Raw genomic sequence first — 23,445 nt, 5'->3', positions numbered from 1 at the left:
ATGAACTTAAAAGTCAGCATGTCCATAAAATTTCCGGTATTATAATATTTTACCCAAATGATACCTTAACATTTAATAAACTTGAAATCAAGTCCTTATAATATTGAGACCTTTCGAATCTTACCCTTAAACTTTACCAAACTTGCAATTTGGTTCCAATCAACTTTCTAACTTAACCCCTTCAAATATCTCATTCTTGCAATAATATCCCATAATTCTCAAAAGTTGTATATTAACCCTTTTTCTTATTCAAGCTTCTAAATTGGTCCAAATTGATCTCCAAGTCACGTGAAACACTTCTGATATCAATACAAGACCATATGAATTATTTCAACATTTCCCCCTAAATTTCCCTAATGGTCGAATACCCTAAGTGAATTAGGGTTTGATTTCCATTCAATTTCAAGCATGAATTCAAGCTCCTAGCATTAAATTCATGCATTTCCAATCATCCTAACATCAAATTAAATCAAAATCCATTCAATATACATAAACCATAATTTGTTCAAGCCTAACATAAGGCTTTACACATGATTTTAATCATCATTCATGCTTTAGGATTAATCACTAACATAAAAAACATAAAAATCCTTCATCTATTCTTCAAAATCCATACACCCTATATAAACCCTAACTTTAAATCGTAACACATAATCATCCTCACAATGAAATATTGATACCAAATGATAGAGAGTTTCATGTAGGTTAATTATCTATCTAATAGTTTAATCCAAAAATCAAGTGTATGACTTCAAAAATCAAAATAAAATTCTTACCTTGGTGAGCTTGGTGGTTTCGCCCAAATGAAAGAAAATGGTTGAAAATAAGTTGATTATCTTGATTATTCTTGTATTTAATAATTAATACACTTGGCACTAAACCAATTTAATTGAATTTAAAATTCAATTCTTAAGAAATTCCATTTTTACCATTAATAAACCTTTATAGTTACCAAATGTCATTGCCTTATTCTCCATTAAAATATTCTTTGGTCAAAGATAAATCAATTTGGCTTAGACTTTTCACTTTGTCCATGCAATTTTCAAAAATTGCATTTTAATTACTAAAATTCTACTGTTCGAAAAAATCTGAAAAATTACACTTATCTGAGTTAAATGTATCTTATCTAAAATATGGAAATAATATTTCCAATCATTTTCTAACATCCTTCAAATTTTCGTAAAATTTCGGTTCGATCCGATTATCTGATTTCACTACCAAACTTTATCGTTTTATAACTTTTAACACAAATTACGAACCAAAAATCTGAAAATTCTTGTTTTAATCTAAACTTTTTATTTACGGGCTAAAATATATAACTTTTCAAAATTATATTTTTAGTCCCTAAACTCTTACAAGTTTATACTTTAGCCATCAAACTTTTAAAACTTACATTTTAGTTACTAGCCAAAATTTGGGGTATTACAATTACCTTATCAAACCATTCAATTACTAAAATTTACCAAATTTTCCTCCAACTATAGAATGTTTGTTAAGTTCATCTACTATTAAAAGTTAAAAAATATTCACCCGACTATTCATTATATCCAAACTCGTCATTTTTCGTTAAAAATTGTGGTTGTCTAAGCTAGAAGTTAATATGATAAATGAGATATGCTAATCATTTAAGATTCTAGGATCACATTTTATCATATCACATTCAACAGGTTAACGTTCAACTCAGAATACCGTTAAGTTTTTAATAAAAAAGTACAAGTTTGGAATATAATTAATAGTCTGGTGATCATTTTGTAACTTTAATAGTCAAGGGACTCAACAAAACAACACTCTATAGTCGAAAGATCATTTTATAACTTTTAATAGTCAAAGGACTTAATAAAGTAATATTCTATATTCGGGGGACCATTTGTGTATTTTACCCTAAATATAAAAGCCTTCTTACATAAGTAAGCTGCTTCGCAACGACGAGAGCACGCGTCTTATCCTCGTAACCAAAATAAATATATATATTTTCCTGTCCAGTCACAGCCCCTACTTTTCTCTCTCTCAATACATCTACTAATTAAAAATATACTGGTATTACCAATTTAAATATAATAATTATAATATACATTCTTATAAACAATACTAATAATTATAATACATATGAAATTAAAATATATTATGTTAATTAAATTTTTAAATAATAATTAATTTCCTTCCCTTCAAGGTTTCTTTAAATACGAAACCCTTTACTCTGTACTTTTTTTAATTTTCGTTTTTATTTGTGCGATCCCGTCTTACCATCATGGCTATGATCGATTCCTTCTTCAACAAAGGCTTCAAAGCTGCTAAATGGTATCCCCCTCAGTTCCACTCCTTAATAAGCTCATATTCATGTTTATATTTATTGTTCAATTCATCGAATTTTGTGCTTCTTGTTATATGTTGCTTAATCTTGTTTGATGAATCATGTCTTTTTACTTTTTTTGTAATTATTAATTTGATCGATTTTGAAGATTTATCTTAATTTGTTTCAAGTTTGATCTGTTTTTTTTTGGGTGGATATGCAGCAAAACTTTATTGAAGTTAACAATTCCGCGGATAAAGTTATTAAGGAACAGGAGAGAGATTCAGATAAAGAAGATGCGCCGCGAAATTGCGAAGCTTCTTGAGACTGGCCAAGAAGCTACTGCTCGAATTCGAGTATGTTATTACTTCTTCTTTAGCCAGATTTTTTTAAAAATATTTTAAATTTATCATTTGCTGAAGTGCAAATATATGTATTTGATAACCTAAATATGCTGTTTTTATTATTTAGTTAAGTGATCTAGGTTGTTGGTACTTGGTACATTCTAAATTTGCTGTTTTTAGAAGGTATTGTAATTATTTTGAGTGCTTACTGGAAAATAATTAGATAGTTCCTTATGAAACAATGCTTGGGGTTTATATCTCAGGTGGAGCATATAATAAGGGAAGAAAACATGATGGCTGCTCAGGAGATCCTTGAGCTGTTTTGCGAGCTTATTGCAGTCCGGCTTCCGATCATAGAGACTCAAAGGTTATTGTTTGAACTTTTTGGAGTCTTTATATTTTTATTTCTTAATATATTGGATTTGACTCAATTGCTTGGGTCTGAACCTGTTTGGTAGGATGAATTATGCAATGTAGGGGATATCAGTTTTAGGTTGAAGGATGGAGCCAAATATTTGTACAGAGGCTTTGGTGGCTGAGTCGAAAAGTAGTTTGACCAAATTCTTCAAATTGAATATTATATCTAGAGAAAAAGTAACTAGAACAAACAGATTCTATATCGTTTCTTTGAATGTTTGATTTTGTTTCATTATGTAGGAGTTGGTGAACTGCCCTAATACTGTCTTTAAGATGGTTTCATTGAATGTTTAATAATTCTCCGTAATGGTATAATTCTCATAATACCTTTCTCATGTGCTTTGCCATGCCAATATTAGAATCTCGGGCTGCCTTTGGCAAGTTCATACATGAAGCATTTACACCTTTTTGGAGGTAGATCAATCTTTGCCGTGTTATAAACTGCTCATATCACCTAAATATTACAAAAGGTCTCATGATGTTCTTTACTCGATGAACTTTCCTTCCTGTCAATGCAATTCTGTAAATTTCTCCAAACTTATTGCTATGACTTTGTCGCCTTGATGAATGGCATTTTTCACGATGTTGGTTTTTTGTTCATCCTTTTTCAGGGAATGTCCTCTAGATTTGAAGGAAGCAATAAGTAGCGTGTGTTTTGCTGCGCCAAGATGTGCCGATCTACCAGAGCTGCTGCAGGTTCAAATGCTATTTACTGCCAAGTACGGGAAGGAATTTGTATTAGCTGCAACTGAACTGAGGCCAGATTGTGGTGTTAATCATCAGGTATTAGAAGTTTGAAGGCTCATTGTGTATTTTCATTTTGTATTTTAGTTCTTCTAGTTGGTATTCTCCTAAATGCAGTTGATAGAATTGTTATCTATACGCGCTCCTTCTCCTGAAGTAAAATTGAATATTCTAAAAGAAATTGCTGAAGAGCATGAGTTGGAATGGGATCCAGCTTCTACTGAGTCTGAGTTTTTCAAACCACGTGAAGATTTACTGGTAAGTAAATTTTGGAGTGCGTTTTCTTATTTTCTGTTCCTATATCGTTAACATGCCTATTTTGTTTGTCAGAATGGCCCAACACAGTTTGTATCTGAATCAAAGTTGTCCCTTCTGTCAGAGAAACATGGTGAAACATTGACTTCTGCCCCTGATCATGCCGAAACCGAGCAGCCTGATTCCGGTTTGGACTTTGACCTTGTAGATTTTCCAGAAGTTCCTAACGTGTCATTGCAGCCAAGCACTAATGCTGCATCAGCACCAGTAACTAACCCACCTTCATCAGCTGCTCCAGAACTTGAAATTGATCATTCATCTAAACATTCTAGAGCTTCTGGTCATGTGGTACAAATGCCCCCTTTGGAGCCCGATATATATCAGCAAGAAAATACAATAGCTAAAGCAAGTGAAATGCTCGATGATCCAGCCACAGCCAAAGACAACAAACAGTTTCTGCCTTTCATTTCTACTCCATCGACAGCTGCTTCATCAATATCTGCAAGACCAAGCGGTTCAACATCATCTATTTCGAAACCAAAAAGTGAGGCCAACTTTGATCTAGAGGATATTCTAGCGGCTGCTCAGTCATCTGCTGAAAGCGCTGAGCGTGCAGCAGCTGCAGCTCGCTCAGCAGCAGATCTTGCCCAAGTCAGAGTCGCTGAACTTAAGCAGAAAAGGAATGGCCAAGGCGGTGAAGATAGCTCTGAGAACCACCTTCATACGAATATTCCTCATCAACCAGCTAGAAAGGAAAACCCAAATTTTGATCATCTAAACTCGTCTAGCTATCCTGATGATGTTTTATATTATCCAGACTCCAATATAGCACCTCAGGCTGAGGAGCAGAAAGGATCAGAAGCAGCGGATCTTCCTAAAGTGAGCAAATTGAAAGTAGGTTCGGATTCACCGGTTTCTAGAGATGATGCTATTGAGCAAGATCAACATCAAAAGCAGCCGCAGAGATTGCCTTCAATGAATGATGATTACTCGTATCCAAACCTGTTTGGATCCGGTTATTCTTTTAAACATAATTCCGATAGTCATTAAGTCCACCGGGGGCTTTCGTTGATTGGATTTATAGTATTGCAGTTTTCAGATATGGTGTCCATCTTTATGTTCTTTTATTTGTAAAATAGTCAAAACAAGTAACGAAGCGATGCTTTGAAAATAAAAGTTCCTTTTTTTTTCTCAAAATAAGTTTAGCATATTTAATTGAGCTTTATGATTAAATCGAATTAGATTGAATTTAGATTATCTAATACCGGGGCAAGTCCATTAGCGACCTAGTGTGTATAGCAAAGTAACTAGAATAAAAATCTGCAGTGAGACTATCAATCACTACATGTAAATTTCATTTTAGAAAGCTTACTGAACATCAAGTTCAATAAGATTGTTAATTTCTCATAGCGAATCAAGTTCAATAGGAATGTTCTCTAGCAAACACCTATCTATATAATAGGAATGTTCTCTGGCAAACACCTAAATATAAAGAGAACAGTGGACCAAACAAGAGTAGGATAGCACAAGATTTACATTAGGTTTGTATTTTAAAATTATTAATGGAGTAAGCTGAAGCTGAAGGCAAAGGTGAACAATTTGACTCGGAAATGATAAAATGATACTCGTAAATTCGAATCATTCAAATGATACTTGACTAATGAATTGAATGTCAATAATTACAACAACAAAAAACATGTTAGGCATTGGGCACACCAGTAAACCCCCTGGGGTTCTCTCCTTTCTCTACATTCTTCCTTTTTCAACTCGGAATTGATTGTTTACAAACAAAAGGAGAGTGCCTCGGGAGAGAGAAGGCTCTTTTAACTTTAGAGAGTGTTTGGTTGGGGGAATATGAGATTCTCATGCAAATGGAATCCACATTTTCCTGTTTGGTTGGTCGAGAATGTCATTCCCAGTAATCTTATATTATCAATAGTGGATTTTTTTGGATATATTACCGGGAATGTCATTACCTCCATTTCTTTAGGTATTGTTGGATTACCGACGTTTTGGATTAAAATGCCCTTAAAAAAATTTCTTTCAAAAATATCCTTATTCTGTCATTGAATAATAAAAATTCTACGAATGTTAAATTATAAATTTATCCTTAAACTATTTTAGATTTACAAAAAAAATCTATAATTAAAATTTTATATAAAATTCAGGGGTTAAAATAAAATTTTACTCTTTCATTAAACCTTTTTATATTTTCAATTTTGTAAAAAAATATATAAATTTTATGAATCTAAATTTTTTAAAGAAAACATATAAATATTTTCCAATTTATTAAAAAAAACAAATATATAATAAGAATAATTTGGGTAGATATACATTCTAATAATATTTTATTTCTTTAACCAAACAATGTAATCTTACATTCCTGCTAAACCAACCAAACACAAAATACAACATTCTCAGTAATCCTATTCTCTGATAATCTTTTATTTCAACTAATAATCTTACATTATGTATATTTCAACTAAATATACATTTAAGATTTTGAATATAAATGAATAGCAAACAGGGAGAGAGTCAACCCATGCAATAATTTAGTTTTATTGAAGGTGGTGGGGTCGGGTGTAAGAACCTCATTCTTTGTGCATCGAACTCTTCTCCCATTCGTACATATTATAAGAAAATTTGAGTTTGCCATATTTGTCTTTTCCCGCACCTTTTACACCTTTCTTTATGACTAAAGCATACGATTTGCCACCGATCTCCAAAAATGTATCCAATATTATCTACTCGCTGACTTTCAAAAACATACAGAAATACCAAGAAAAATACATAAGACTGATATCAGCAATGTGTTTAGTGACGATGTTAATTCATCGTGTTATAATTATTTCGAATGAATTGGTTTTTTATTTAATTAATTAAGGAGTTGAGTTTAGATGGATTTAATTGATTATAATCTGACATGGTTTATGTTAATATTTTCTTTAAATCTAGGCTTTTACGTTCTCTATCCATATCCAATCTATCATAAAACTAAGAATTAAGGTATTATACGTATTTAAATTATAGCTAAAAACTTCAAACTGATGTCCACATTTCAAAGCACACAAATTCAATCTTTAAACTATTAACATCATTTCAATACTCAAATTTTTATACAAGTATAGTCATCAGGTGTTCTCTTAGATCTTATATGAATCAAATTTGAAATATGTGGATCAAATACACTTTCTGCTACTTAGATATATGTTAAAAGAAAGAAACAACCTCGTTGATACCTCTTGTGAAGCTGAATTTTAGTATAAAATGAGCCCATTTGGAACAAGTATAAACCAGCCCACCAACTAAGCAAAAGAATGTGGGCCGTCCAAACCTAAGAATAAGAATAAGAATATTTGTGCACAATATATAAATTTTGATACCCCAAATAAACAATCAATATCTCTAGAACTTGGAGCTAGTTTTACTATGTTTAAAAATGTGATACCTTTGTCTTATTTCCAATAGATGGGGGGAATCATTTGAGGTATCGGCAACACCCATACCCTAATTTAAAGTTGAAACCGTAGAAAGTGTCAAACCAGTATGAATTTTCAGTTCTGCAATTTCGGACTTTGTTAACAATTAAGAAAATGCAACTTGCATGTGGTCATAGCCTTGCTCATTATAAAATTGACACATCAATTCAAGGCTTGCATTAAACTCCACATGTATTTATATAATATGGTTGAATAATCATGTGTTAAGCGAATTTGGATGGAAATTTAACACTCTTAATACCCTATTAGTGACGTGAGATTACCTTGAGTGTCACTTAGTCAACCCTAATCTATCAAATCTTCCTTGTTTTTCAGAAAACACAGCCTCTAACATGTCCCCACCCCCCTTCAATTTTAAAATTATTTAATTACGTATTATCACCGAGACGTTTGTAGGATAAAAACATAAGCTAAATTGCCCCAAGTGGCTAGCTTTCGTAATAAGTATAGTTATTTAGAGTTTATCACTTAAATGATTTGATAATGATGAGATTAAGACGTGGATTTTTGTATTTAATTCATGTGTTACATTCTTAATGTATTCTTCATTGTACAGTATTATGCTTCTAATCGAATTTTCTTGTTTCTCTATTGTGTTTTTATTGCTAACAATTTGTAGGTTAAATTTATTTGTTCGTACTGTTATTACATGTCATTATATTAGTACGTAATATGTTCTCATTGATGAATGTTTATTCCAAAAATATAATCCACCTACTTTTATATATTTTTTCAATAATTAATATTTAAAAATTACACCAAGATCAAATTATTCATACAAATGTATACTAATTTAAAAATTACTTTTTAAAAGGAAAATGTAAAAGATTAGTGTAACAAAAATCCATTTTAAGAATGTTGGCAAGACAGTTGTTCCACGATGAGTGGGGCTATCATTGCTTTCCGTCTACTACAAGGATCCGTTAATCGAGATGTCAACTCTTCACCCAGTTGCTGGTCGCCACGTCATGGAATGAAGACATTCCCGTATATTCTAGTACACGTGGCCGACGGTGACGACAACTGTCTGTTAACTCAACACCCGCAACAAATGAGGTTACCCTCCCTAAAATTTTGGATGAAAATGAGACAGCCGCCGAATACATTTTGGAAAACTTTCAAGCATTTTGCTTTGTGGTCCCTTTTCTTTTGATAATTTCATTTTACCCTCACAAATTTCATTTCATTGATCGATTTCACTTTGGATCCATTGTTTTCAACATGGGCACTCTTTCTCGTCGATTAATATTTGATGATCAATTTATTTATTATACTGAAAATTATATTTATGAAATTAAATATTGAAAGCAAAATTTATATATTTATTACAATATATAGTTTTATGATTACAATTAAGTCATACTGAAAATATTATTTTATTTCTCAAATGTATTTTTTAATCGATGAAAATATTGCATAAAATAAAATATAATCAATGGTAATAAATATTCGTAGGAAACGTGTGAACAAGAGGTAATGAAAATATTTATGACCTAATTATTGCTCAAATTAATATGGAAAAAAATCTGATTTTGGTTGTCATAAATGCAAAATAACGAGTACCTGACAGGTTATTATCCGGTCTTATAAATACGAATTTTATTAAGTATAAATTAAGTTTTTCGAAGAATGAGATAACTTTGTAATAAACCATTAAACCTATTTAGCCAAATTTTCTAATACAGGCTTAGTTCATCAACAATCATGCATCATGCTTAAGCACAACTCATTCATGCATATATAAAAAAGAAGATTTTTGTTACAATAAATGTGTATCTTCCTCCATTACTTGGACACAAATCCAGATCTACCATTAATAAAGTTCAAAAGTTTCAAATTCAAAAAACAACAGTGAGTGGAGCCCACTGTTAAATACCTTTCTTGAAATTGATTTATCTTTCTTCCTCAATCCTTCTCTGCATTGTTTCCTGAATTCATTTCTATTGTTTTCCTTGCTTTTATTTATTAAATATCCTTGCTTTCTGTGGAGAGAAACAGAAAATCATTATGCTTGGGATTGGATTAGAGGTCATGATGCCCAAATCTTTGTTCTTTGGATTGCTTTAACAGTAAGTATTTGAATTTCTAACTCATTGTTTGCAAATTTGTTGCCTTCATCTTTGGGTTCATTGAATTGTTTTTAGTTTGGCTTAACTATCATTTTCCTTTTTGTATTGTTTAATTCTGTGCTGAAGCATTGGTAGCTTTGTTTATTTCGGAAAATTTTGAAACAGTTACTGGTTTTTGGAAATTCAGAAGGTGATGTTTTGAAGACTTCATCCATTTTCCAGATCAACCGGCTTTGAAAATCAATCCCTTTTCCTTCTTTTGTTTAAGATTGCAGTTCAGTTTTGGATGTTGGTATCATCGTTTTCTTCTTGTTCTAGTGTGTGTATATTTATTCACTTTTTTTTTTATAATTCTTGAAATTGTAGTATGTTGTCACTGTTTCCAATGAACAATGTTTGATCTGATACCGTGTTCTCTGTTTACTCTATTTTGTTTCATTGTATTTGATCAATAGTTTTCAGGTTTTGGACTCTGATTTTCTTTTTGATCAATAAACATGGATTTAGTGTAAGGATCATCACAATTCTTTGGTGGTTTTTTTAACTTGTTTGTTTCCTGAATTTCTGGGAATTTATCCCCACGCTTTATGTTCCTTTCGATCTCTATAATATGATGGTTTCCTTGTGTTCATGGCATAAATACTTCTAAAGGGTGAGAAATACTCTCTAAAATTCCTGATTCATTTTTGAAACGCATGTAGACTTGCAGGTTTACATGGGAACACTGATAGGAGTTTTTAGAAAATTAGGACACAGATATGGTGGGATATGATAATAAATATTATTTTTATGCGACATATATACAAGGGAAATGTAAAATTGATACTTTTCGGATAAAATATTAACATGCAATTAACTTTTCATTTTCTTTTTGATTCAAAACTTGTAAGTTGATTATCTAATGTTTTAATAAATGGACTTCATTTAAAAATTTCTCAGAGAAATAATTTTATCCTTTGTAAGTAGATGTGAATCTCAGTGCCTTACTGAAGAGTTTGATTTACTCAATATGATGATCTTAATGTCTAAATGGAGTTTAGTGATTTAGAACAATTTACATTATTTTGCATAACAAACTTATCTCCCCTTCTTATCCAGTAGGTGATTGAGTTTTCTGGAGTTTTTATCTCATCAGATGTGTAGAATGTGTCACAGCTGTGGTGCTGAACTTACGAAGTCCAGCAAGGACAAGAGGAAACACGAGAACGGTAATGCTTTCATCTCTCGTAATGGAGACCCGATTCGGCCGTGTAAATTATGTTGGGAGAGGCAAGGAAGAGAATTTGTAAACCGTGATGGTAATACTCCATATTCAACAACATTGATCAGTCCAGCTTCTTCATTGTCTAGCAGTGATCGTTCATACTCTAGCTGCAGTTAGTATCCATCTATTTTTTATTTGTTAAATTATCGTTATCCCATTTTGAGATAACTAATTTAAATTTTGTATCCTGTTCTGTCAGGTGATTTTTCAGATGATATGAACTCATACGATCGGTAGGAGCTCTTCTGTTCTGTTATGTTGCTTTCTGTTATACTTATTGTCATTATTAATTGCAGACGTGATTATATGTATGTGTGACCCTGAATATACATATATACACACATGTCCTTATTTATATTTGATATTTCTCAGGGTTGAGGGTGAGCAAGAGTTTGGTCCAAAAATTAGTCATGGGGAGCCCTATTGTCCGCCAAATCGATGCAACCGGAGCTCAGAAGGCCCGTGGAGAGATTTGATAGCTCGATTATGATTACAGAAAGCAACTCGAGGGATGAGATAAATAGCAATGGAATGGACATAGTTAGAGATGGTGAGAAAACAAAAACTAGTAACGAGCAAGCAGCAAAAGAAAATGTTATTGAAAATTCGCCTTTTGTCAAAGAAAGTGGAGTTCCTCAATGTATTAATGGTGAAATATATAGTAAAATTTGGGAACCTCCAGAACCTGAAGATCCAGATGATGATTTGGAGAATACCCTGGCTTATGACGATGACGATGAGGATGACGAATGCGGAGATGGCATAAAATGGGGGAAACCAAGTTCCTTGAGTCATACAGATTTGGGCGCTGGACTCTACAGGTTTAAAGAGGAAAAACAAAGGGCAATGAGAGAGGTGATAAATGGGAAGTTCAAAGCTATTGTCAGTCAACTTCTGAAATCTGTGGATGTTGCTTGTTCCGTGAAGGACAATGATGGTTGGGTGGATGTAGTTACTTCTTTATCTTTGGAAGCCGCTCTATATTTGAAACATGATTCAATTGATGGTAATGCAATTGGTCCAGACGGATGCGTGAAAGTGAAATGCATTGCAACTGGTTCTCGCAGTCAAAGGTGATACTATCTCGATATACTGTTTAAAATTATATTGCATGAATATGTTAGAGCTTGCGTGAAAATCAACATCTTTCGTGCTTTAATTGAAACACCTGATTATAATAGAAAATTAATGTTATTGCCGCTATAGGATTCATCTCTTGAACAGTTGAACCTGTAATTTAACAATTTTTTTGCAGCCAATTAATCAAGGGCTTGGTCTTCAAAAAGCATACTGCTCATAAGCACATGCAAACTAAGTTCAAGAACCCAAGTCTATTACTAATTCAGGGAGCCCTCGGTCAGTCCTCAAGTGGGTTGTCTTCATTAAGTTCACTAGATGAGGTACAATGGAAAAATGAATTCTGATTTTTGTAATACAGAAGTTTTCTACTCTGTTTCTGATCGTTGACCCTTTAAAACAGGAAAAAAGTCATATGAAAGCTCTAAGCGAGATGATAGATATGTGTCATCCAAGTGTGATATTGGTGGAGAAATCTGTTTCCCGTGATGTTCAAGAGTGTGTTCTTTCCAAAGGTATCACACTGGTGTTTGACATGAAGCTACATCGTCTCAAGAGAGTTGCATGCTGTACTGGCTCACCAATAATACTGTCTGATCATTTGATTAATCTAAACCAAAAGCAGAATGAATCCTATAAGCAGTGTGATTCCTTCCATATTGAAAAGTTTGTTGAAGAACATGCTTGCTCTGGTGAAGGGGGAAAAAGGCCAAGTAAAACATTGATGTTTCTTGAGGGTTGTCCTAAACGTGTTTGTTGCACTGTAAGTTGACGACCTATTCTTCTGTGTCTTTCTTTCTTTTTATTCTGTTTTCCCGAGTAGTCATGATTCACCGGCATGTTCTTGTGTAAATACAAATACAAATACACATGCACTTGTGCGCGGGAAGCAAGATAGAGTTAGATGATGAATGTGAGCACTGCTAATATGCTCTGAGTGGTCTATATATGAGAAAACGTATGCAGCTCTAATAAAAAGAATCATTCCTTTAACAACTTATTCTTTATTTCTTTTCATTGTAAAACTTCTAAATAGGAGGGCTTTAGACGTTTTACAGTATTTTTACTAGTTCTGACATTCATGGAATAGGACAAGGCCTTCAGCTTCAAACCTCATTAACCAAAGCTACTAAAATATTCAACTATGATACATATTAAATTACGTACATACATTCAGCTAATTTGTTGTATGTTACATTAATTTGATTTTCTCCTAAGCATTTTAACTTAAGCCAAATACATTTTAAAAATGTTCATTTATAGGCACTTTACACATTATCAATTCTTACCCTCCTATTTATCATAAATAACTCATGGTTGATCTGTGGTCCTAAGATGTTTGATCTGATGCTATCTGCCGGATAATAAGCTTCTTCATTTGTTTCTTTCTGGCATAACTATGGCATGTTCCTGTCTGTGTACTTTCTTGTTAAGTTGATATCATGATGTTGCAGATTTTGCTGAAAGGAAGTCATTCTGAAGAACTGAAAAAGATTAAGTGTGTTGTTCAGTATGCTGTTGTCATGGCACATCATTTAATTCTTGAAACTTCCTTCCTTATTGATCAGAAGGCAATGTTCTCTACAATTCCTTCAACTGGAATAGCAGATGTGTTGCCAACAAATCAGGAATCCCATACATTGGAGATTTGTAACACGAGTGCTACTTGTCTCGATGATTCTACTGCTGAAAATGGTTCAAATGAAATTGACATTCCCATCTCCAATGGATTTCATGAAGAAGGTTACCATGTAAATGATGATCAAATTGTGAAGTCAGGATTACATGATAGTTCTGCTTTATCCTTGGAGCCATATAATCCAGCCATTTTCTCTGGGTTGTCATCTATTTCCGCCTCTCTGAAGAAAGTAATTGGAAACAATTTTTCTCTTACATCCACCGATCCTTATCGGTCATTGTCTACGTATTTTGGATTAAATGAGGGGGAGACAAAGCTCACAGAAGCAGTTCCCACATTGAAAAGTTTAGAGGTCTCAGAGCAATATGATTTGGAATCTAAATGTGGTCATGATGAAGAGAAATCCCTTGATGATGGACAACCTCAATCTTTTCCGGCTTCCTCTGAAACCTTACTTGACTTGGATGCTAATGGTGATAATAATGAAGATAAAATGAAAAATAAGGAGAACATCAACACAATGTTGGATTCACAAAGTATTTTGGTTCTTATGTCTAGCCGAAATGTTTTAAAGGGGACTATGTGCGAGCAAAGCCGTTTTAGCCATATAGTGTTCTACAGGAATTTTGATGTTCCTCTTGGGAAGTTCCTTCGAGATAATTTACTCAATCAGGTCTCTCGGATTTCTTTTCCAGAGTTCTCTTCTTTTTCTTTTACATAATAACTTGTGCAGTTTTCTCCAGTATGTGGTTCTTGACGAGTCATGGTACTGTTGAGTTTTCCAGTCCCCCTGATGGAAGTTTTTGACTTTTGCAGAGAAGGCAATGTACTATATGTGGTGAACTCCCAGAAGCTCACTTCTACTATTATGCACATCATAATAAGCAGCTGACAATACAAGTTAAACGGCTTCCTAAGCATTTACCTGGGGAACCAGGGGGAAAACTCTGGATGTGGAGTCGTTGTGGCAAGTGCCAAAACGGGAATGGAATGTCAAAATCTACTAAAAGAGTTTTAATTTCAACCACCGCACGTGGTCTCTCATTTGGAAAGTTCTTGGAGTTAAGTTTTTCCGAACACTATTCATCCTACGGATTATCCAGCTGTGGCCATTCTCTCCATAAGGACTTCCTATATTTCTTTGGGTATGGATTACTCCTTCCATTTCCATTTAACAATAATAAATTACTTTCAAATGTATTATAGAAACAGGAAACTTTGTCCTTTCTGTTCTAGACTTGGGCCTTTTATGTTTTATAGTAACAGCTTGTGATTTTAAATGTTTGTGGCAATACCTATTAGCAGGAGTTGGGAAGGTTTATAGTTTCTTATGCTCAGAGACTTTTTTTACTCTTATTTCTTATGTTAATGAAACTGCAGGTTAGGCCCTATGGTTGCAATGTTTAGTTATTCTACAGTTACCGCTTATACTGTGTCCATGCCTCCACAAGGACTAGAGTTTAGCAGGTCAATTAGACCATATTGGCTGAAGGAAGAATTTGAGAATGTATGTGTAGATTCCGTTCTCGCTGTGATTTGATTTCTGACATATATTTATTCTGTGGCAAAATTCATATCCCCCATGTCCTCTCACCAACACTAACGCATGTTAATATGTTTGAATTGGTGTTGATATTTTCTTTAGGTTTACACAAAAAGAAGGATAATATTTGGAGAGGTTGCAACCTTTTTGGATCACATAAGGATTCAGTTTGAGGGCTCAATTTTAAACCTTAAAGGTTCCTTAAAAGTGTTCTCTGATGTTGAAGAGATGCTGAAGCTGGAAGCTTCTGAATTTGAAGTTAGTTTCTCTTCTTTCTGATATGTTATTGGGTGCTCTTGGTTTCACTTTTTATTCATCAATTGCCTTCAAGCAACTATGTATCCTCTTCAGTACTGTGTGAGATACTGTCATCTTTATTATGAGTGTGTGCTTTTGTTTGTTTCCCTGTTTCAACAGATTGTTATCACCAGTGAAACTTGATTGTACTATAATTTTTAGTATACATGATATCAAATCAACAAAGAAATTGTTGCTCTGCCGTGTAGTTCATAATTGAAACCACTGCTTTAATTGATATTTGTTTTGGCTGCAGTATTTAGTTGAGCTAATGTGTCTCTAATTCATATGTATCATTGAAAAAATTGCAGCTAAGCGTTCAGAATGCTGTTGCAAATAATGGGAGTGTAAACTTGGGTTCTCACAAACTCCTCAGCTTGAACAGAGTAAGGTGGGACCTTCTTCTGGAATCATTAATTTGGGATCGACGCCTGCATTCTCTGCTATTGCCTGATCCTACAGTAGTAATCATTGGAGCCAACAACAAAGCGGTGTCGGAACCAGTGAAGTTGCATACAAGTACTGCTGATGGAGGGGACAGTGATGGGGAAAATAAACCCGTGAATGATGATAAAGCATCTGAAAATCCTGGTAATCTGAAAGCTTATTCAGACTCATTTATTGAAATAAATGAATTTTCAGGTGATGAATTATCTTCAAACATTCCTGTTAAAAAATCCGAAGGATGTGACTGCGTACACGGCCGTTTCACTGAGGTTGAAAACATTGAAAAGCCAACAGCGGGTTGTGTGTGCCCCACGGAATCATCCAAGCCAGGGTCCATTGTGGCACCTAATATTTCTGTTTGTCCAAATTTTGGTGATGAAAATCATCAAGCAGAGGATGCACCTATGTCAGGTCATTTACAAGTGGATAGAACAATCCCAATTTCTACAGACCTTGACTACAATGATTCTATAGTTGATTCAAGCAGGAGTGGTGGATCTTCATGTTCACTACTATCCAGTTTAGAAAACATAAACGGATGGTTCTGGATGCCTTCTTCTGAAATCAGACAGATATATATGAAGGATCTTCTAAGAGGAAATGTCCCCAGGTCTGAATCCATCAGAAGTTATACTCCATCAGTAATACCCACAGGCCATCAATTAATCAGGGATGAAGCATCAAGGCTACACATACCTCTAGGAACCAATGATTATATAGTGTCAGATTATGAAGGTGAACTCTCAAGTATAATTGCTTGTGCATTAACATTGCTGAAAGATATGCCTACTGTAACAGAATTGTCCAATGAGGATGGGAGGAGAGATAAACTAATTGAAAGTTTACGTAGCCTAAGTCGAGCTCCTACTATAACATCCCTGCATTGGTCGTCCACTGGTTCCTGTGATTCAGATTCTGCTTCTAGGCTGAGCATTTCTTCAGAAGAGTCGCGCTTCTCCAGCTTTGATGGGTTAAACTTGTTGGATTCTCTAGTTCCTCCTGATGCTCATAACATAGAGGTTTCTCTAGGGGTTTCGGGATCACTTGGGAAGGGTAAATACTTGGTATTTTGTTTATATGCTAACCAATTCCGTGATCTTCGAGAGCGGTGCTGCCCATCAGAGCTTGATTATATTGCTTCTCTTAGCCGTTGCAAAAATTGGGAAGCCAAAGGAGGGAAGAGCAAGTCCATTTTCGCTAAGACACTTGATGAAAGGTTTATCATAAAGGAAATCAAGAAAACTGAGTATGAGTCATTTGAGAAGTTTGCTGTACATTATTTCAAGTACATGAATCAATCATTCGATTCTGGAAGCCAAACTTGCCTTGCTAAAGTTCTTGGCATTTATCAGGTTTCCTTTAATTTTCTTTTATAATTTTCAAAACATGAAATCACTTTTATTCTTTGCTCATTCTCGTGAACATTTGAACATTCTGCAGGTAATAGTAAGACAGCCTAAAACAGGGAAAGAGTTGTCGAGACATGATCTTATGGTGATGGAGAATCTTGCCTTTGGAAGAAATCTTACTCGTCTGTATGATCTTAAAGGGGCCTTACATGCTCGATTCAGTTCAGCTGCCGAGGGATCTGGAGACGTTCTTTTGGATCAAAACTTCGTCAATGACATGAATTCCTCTCCGTTGTATGTTAGTAATCAAGCCAAGCGTCTCTTGCTACGGGCTGTATGGAATGACACAACTTTCCTCGATGTGAGCTTTAACTTCTTTCTTTTTCAACTTGGTCCTTACTCTGACCATCATATATATACACACACACATATATATATATAAATCCTTTGTATGTTACATCTCACAAATGTAGAACGAGGTCTTGACTGAATTGTGTTCTTGTGTTTTCATTTGCAGTCGATCAACGTAATGGATTATTCTCTACTTGTTGGGGTGGATACGCAGGGGCAGGAGCTGGTATGTGGGATAATTGATTATCTAAGGCAGTATACATGGGACAAACAACTGGAGACATGGGTCAAGTCTTCATTGGTTGTCCCTAAGAATCTATTGCCCACAGTGATTTCTCCTAGGGAATATAAGAAAAGATTCAGAAAGTTCATGTCCACTTACTTTCTGAGTGTCCCTGATCATTGGTGTTCAGTGGGATCCAGTGACCCTTGTCAGCTCTGTGATACTAGAGATGATGCATTTTCTTAACCCAATTCCCTAAATGCTATTTCTGCATAGTTGCTGTATTCTTTGTTTCTCATTTTCCTTTGAACCAACCTTCATTTTTACAACCAATTTAAGATTGCTGTGTATATATATGTGTCTACATCTAACCCCAGTTTCATGCAATTTTTAGCGAATTTCTGGGGATAGTTTAAGCTACCATTCATCTTATTATGTTCATAAATTTGTATGGTTAAGTGAGAAATGTAAAGAGCCGATGGTTTCGGAAGACAGAGAATGCGAAATCAATGAAAAGTTTCATCTACCAGCTTGTATTCTTGGTACCTTCTGTTTTGTTGTATTTATATGTATTTTCCTTCTTAATTTCTGCTATCTGCAGCCTTTAAATTATTTACCTTTTGAAGGAATTATTTTGGAAATATTGCAAATGAGAATTTTTATCATTTTTAAGAGTGTGCTTGTTTCATTAATCTCTTTTTACGAAAACTAACTATTTATTTTTCTTTTACGTATCTATACACTTTTAAGTGTTTAAACAATACTTTAAATTGACTTTTGGTGTTAAAAGAATTTTTCGTTAAAAATAGGTGTATAACATTTTTCTCTCTATACTTTTAGGTGCATATCATTATTTTTATTTTTTATTTTTTAAGGCCTAATATACTTTTAGGTGCTTAAATTATATTTTAAATTGAATTTTAGTGCCTAAAGAATTTTTCATTATAAATAGGAGCCTAACATTTCTAACATTACACTTTTAAGAGTTTGGACCGTAACAGTTGTTAAATTTGATATTTAACTGACATATGTCACGCATATAAAATTTAAAAAAAGATTTAATATTATAATTAAAAAAACCAAAAAAAAAACCTTAAAATTCCACTATTGATTGGCCATAGTCAGTCTGTGGCCATCACCGTTGACACCATAAAAAATGTCTTGTCGCCGCTATTAAAACCTAGTCCCTCACCCACCGTGAAACTGCATCGATTGTCGTGAAAAACATTGCAAAGGGTTGTGGTTTTCTAAGTTTTTCTTTGTTGTTTTCGACGGACGATTACAGCTGATCGTACGTTACATGGCCGTTACCATTGAGCTTCTCATCATACTTCGAACAAAATACAACCGATAGTAACCCTTTTGTCATCGTAGGAGGTGGGGGATAGGAGAGAGAGGGACGACACGAGGGAGGGTTTGAATTAAAAAAAAATATTTTTATAATTAAAAATAAAAATAATTAAAAATACTTAATATATTTTTAGTCTAAACTATATCTTAAATACGATTTAGTTGCGCCTAAAGATTTTTTTTGGCTAAAAATAAATATATAAATTTCCAATGATATTTACCGTTATATTTTTAATAATAAAAACATTATATTTTTAAAAAAGAAAAAAAAATTAAACTCGCATCCCTCATCTGTTACGTTCAAAAATAGTAGGAGATTTAGAAATAGAAGAAGAGATGAAAGAAATGCATAATTTTCATTGATTTTTCAGACAGCTTAGTACATCAGTAGATTTCCTTTTATTCTATACATTGTACCAAGTTGGTTGCTGTCAGCTGTAATTCCTAACAAATTTCCCGTTTCTTGCAGATTCCCTGCTGATTTGGTTGCTTCTCAATTCTGGTGGACACTCCCTTGGCCTGCTCCCATATTTTCTCTTGGCCTAGTGCTTTTGTGATCAACCCAACTCCTTTTGTCATTTTCCAAAACGCTGCTGTTGCCTTCACTCCCCACGATGTCGTTTTGATGACCCTTGGTAAGAACTCCTTTGTCTTCATCGTGCATTCCTGGTTAAACACAATCCCCAATTTGCAAGATCCCTAATTCCCATTTTTTACTCACGAACCTTAAATGACACTTGTAGCGGATACTTGTCCCCAAGGATCGAAGTCTGAAAATTGTGGTTTCAAAACTGCATAGTCCTCCCAAGTTGCATTTTCTGGTTCTAAATTCGACCATTGTATCATAAGTTGAGTGGCTGCAAGATTGTTTCGTTTCACAATTCTTTTATCAAGGACTAGGGCTGGATATACTCGGAGTTGACCGTCATTACTAACGTGAAATACAAGATGAATTCTTGTTATAGGAGGTAATTGTAACCGATAGGCAACTGAACCGATTTTATCTATGATTTTATAGGGTTCATAGAATCTAGCAGCAAACTTCAAGTTCTTGTGAAAGGACACCGACGTTTGGCGATATGGCCGCAGTTTTAGGTATACCTTATCTCCAACCTAAAATTATTTATCAATTCTGTGCTTATCTGCATTTTGCTTCATGCGATGTTGTGCTTTGAGAAGATTATCTTTGAGTACCTTGTTTAGTTGATCTCTCTGTTGCACGATATCTTGAACTTCTTGTACTGGTGAACTCAGAGTATGGGATAACAAAAGGGTTTGTATTTTGTAACCATACATAGCTTCGAATGGGATAATTCCAATGGCAGTGTGATAATTTGTGTTATACCACCACTCTGCTTGTGGCAGCCATTTAGTCCAGTCCTTATGTTTTAGAAAACATAAGGCCCTCAAATATTGTTCCAAGCATTGATTCACTCTCTCTATCTGGCCAGCTGTCTCAGGATGATAAGCAATACTGAATAACGTTGAAGTTCCTAACTGTTTCATGAATTCCTTCCAGAACAAACTTATAAAAGTTATGTCGCGATCCGAAATAATCACTTGAGGCTGACCATGCAATTTGTAAACATTATCTAGGTACTGTTTTACCACCTCCACAACAGTATAAGGATGGACAAGACCAATAAAGTGGTGGTGCTTTGTAAATTTATCCACAATCACTAAAATAAAATTATATTTTAGTGAAGTAGGCAAGACCAATAGATAATGGTTGTAGTAAACCTGGCCTCCCAACATGTTCTGGTTTGATTCGTTGACGTACCTTGCATTGTTGCACATGTATTAGAACCATACCTTTCTGACCTGGTCAGAAAAAAATAGGCTTTTAATCGATGGTAGGTAGCTTGACCACCAGTGTCCCCCCAAGGAAAAAGTCATGCATAGTTTGAACCAAGGCTTTTCTCAATCCTCCTTCACTTCCAATGTATACTTTCGCTTTAAAACGCAAAATTCCTTTGCTGAAGGTCTAATCTTGTAAGGTATCCTGCTTTACTGTCAAGGCAGTAATCATTTTAATTGCAAGATCATCATTTGTATAAAAAGCTTCCACTTCCTCAACCCAAGCTGGAATAATTCTTGTAGCAGTAAGCAATTGTAACATTGAATCATCATCGTAACTTCTCGAAAGTGCATCAGCCACTAAATTTGTATTACCCTTTCTGTATTGTATCTCGTAATCCAACCCCAAAAATTTCGTAAATCCTTTCTTTTGAATTGTCGCGATCAATTTCTGCTCCAACAAGTGCTTCAAAGGTTCATGATCCGTTTTTATGATGAATGGTCTGCCTTCAAGATAATGTCTTCATTTACTCACAACCATCAATATAGCGAGGTATTCTTTTTCATAAAAACATTTATCAGTATGCCTCGGTCCTAAATCCATACTTAGATAAGCAACAGGCCTACCCCTTGAGATAAAATAGCCTCAATGCCTTTAGAGCTGGCATCCGTCTCCAAGCAAAATTGATTACTGAAATCAGGCAAAACCAACACCGGAGCACTACACATAGCCATTTTTAATGTTTCTAAAGCCATTTTGGCCTCTTAGGACCATTTTAACCCATCTTTCTTCAGCATATTCGTTAAGGGTCAACTGATTTTTCCATAATTACGAATGAATAGGCTATAATAACCTGTGAGGCCCAAAAATTCTCGCAGAGACTTTAGGGTCTTTGGTTGCTTCCCATTTCGCATAGCTTCTATTTTCGTAGGATTGGTCGCTACTCCCAAAGGGGAAATAATATGACCAAGGTATTCGACTTCTTGTTGGGCAAAGAAACACTTATTTTTCCTAGCAAATAGTTGATTCTCTCGAAGAACTTCCAAGACAGTCCTCAAATATTGTAAATGTGCCTCCAGTGATGAACTATAGACCAATATTTCGTTGAAAAACACAAAAACAAATTTTCTGAGATAAGGCCCAAACATATTATTGACCAAAGCTTGAAAGGTGATAGGAGCATTAGTTAGTCCAAAGGGCATAACCTTGAACACAGTGGCTTTGATGAGTTTGAAAAGCAGTCTTGTGAATATCCTCTGGTCTGATCTGAATTATCCAATATCCAGAGCGTAGGTCGATCTTAGAAAAATAGGTAGAACCAATCAATTCATCGAGTAAGTCCTCTATTATAGGAATTGGAAATTTATCTACTCTATTATAGGAATTGGAAATTTATCTTTGATAGTCCATTGATTAAGTTGTTTGTATTCCACGCAAAATCGCCAACTACTATCTTTCTTTTTAACCAGCAAACAGGGTGAAGCGAAAGGGCTTTTGCTGGTTTGAATCACTGAGGCTGCCAACAATTTCTTAATTTGTTTCTCAACTTCTGACTTTTTCTGACAAGGAAGGTGATAGGGCCGTAAATTAATAGGGGTGCATCTGATTTAAGGGTAATTGTATGGTCATGAGACCGCATAGGAGGTAAGCCCTGAGATTCATCAAATATCTGCTGGTATTCATCTAAGAGGGGCTGGACAAAGAGGGGCTGGACAACAAGGTGATCATCAATCATAGATACTTCAGCACTCACCAATATCTCTCCTGTAGCATCAGGATGTTTGCAAGTTAGTTTCTGCATTTCCTCATTTGAAATTAGCTTGATCCCATGATTCTTGTGTATCCCCTGTAAAATAATCTGTCTCCTTTATGAAATTGCAACGTTTTTTTTACGGAAATCCTCGAAAATGAGGCTATACCTCGATAGCCAATCAACCGCCAAAACCATATTGCTCCCTTCTATTTTTAAAACACTGAAATCATGTGTAAAAACGTGACCCTAAATGTACCATTTTAATTGATTACTTCGTGCAGTACTTTGCAACCTTTCACCGTTAACCACTATTATGATTAATAGAGCAATTTGAACCACTTCAGTGCCTTCGTTATCCCAATAAAGTGTAACGAAAATATGTGTACTTCCGCTATCAATTAAAATATTGAGTGATCTAGTACCAATGGTGCCCTGAATTCTGATTGTGCTATGTCCCACGATTCCTGTCAAAGCATTTATCAAAATTTCCAAAGGTTCTTCTGTCACTTCTACCTGAGTAGTGTATAGTAATTCATCAGTATCAATTCCTGTTTCTACCCTAATTTCCAGTCCGTCCTCCTCGTCCATTGAATTTAGTTGTTTTTGTTTGCATTGGTGACCAGGTTTGAAATTTGTCCCCACACTTGAAACAGAGTTATGTTGCCTACGATATTCAACCAAATTTTGGTTCGCAGTATTTTGAACAGAACTAGGCTTCTGAATATTCTTTATCGA

The 23,445-nt window shown here is 34.5% G+C and overlaps 1 protein-coding gene and 1 pseudogene across 1 annotated transcript; both read left to right on the top strand.

Annotated features, from left to right (window-relative positions):
* Positions 1 to 2,195: 2,195 nt before the first annotated feature.
* On the top strand, positions 2,196 to 5,202 carry LOC120217062. Its single transcript, XM_039214284.1, has 6 exons — positions 2,196 to 2,298; positions 2,514 to 2,646; positions 2,898 to 3,001; positions 3,663 to 3,834; positions 3,913 to 4,053; positions 4,126 to 5,202. The coding sequence occupies exons 1-6, from the start codon at positions 2,249 to 2,251 to the stop codon at positions 5,098 to 5,100; spliced, it is 1,575 nt and encodes a 524-aa protein (XP_039070215.1). The 5' UTR covers positions 2,196 to 2,248; the 3' UTR covers positions 5,101 to 5,202.
* Positions 5,203 to 9,499: 4,297 nt separating this feature from the next.
* LOC120217060 lies at positions 9,500 to 18,358 on the top strand (annotated as a pseudogene).
* The last annotated feature ends 5,087 nt before the right edge of the window (positions 18,359 to 23,445 follow it).

Source organism: Hibiscus syriacus, unplaced genomic scaffold (assembly GCF_006381635.1).
Source record: "Hibiscus syriacus cultivar Baekdansim isolate YM2019G1 unplaced genomic scaffold, ASM638163v2 tig00110177_pilon, whole genome shotgun sequence".
Lineage (NCBI taxonomy): Eukaryota > Viridiplantae > Streptophyta > Magnoliopsida > Malvales > Malvaceae > Hibiscus > Hibiscus syriacus.
The sequence above is the reverse complement of the archived record's forward strand: the minus strand, read 5'-3'. Positions and strand labels throughout refer to the sequence as shown.

Coding starts and splice junctions, on each gene's coding strand:
- LOC120217062 (XM_039214284.1), top strand. CDS start 2,249: ATGGCTATGATCGATTCCTTCTTCAACAAAGGCTTCAAAGCTGCTAAA. Junction 2,299..2,513: donor GGCTTCAAAGCTGCTAAATG/GTATCCCCCTCA, acceptor GTGGATATGCAG/CAAAACTTTATTGAAGTTAA. Junction 2,647..2,897: donor AAGCTACTGCTCGAATTCGA/GTATGTTATTAC, acceptor TTTATATCTCAG/GTGGAGCATATAATAAGGGA.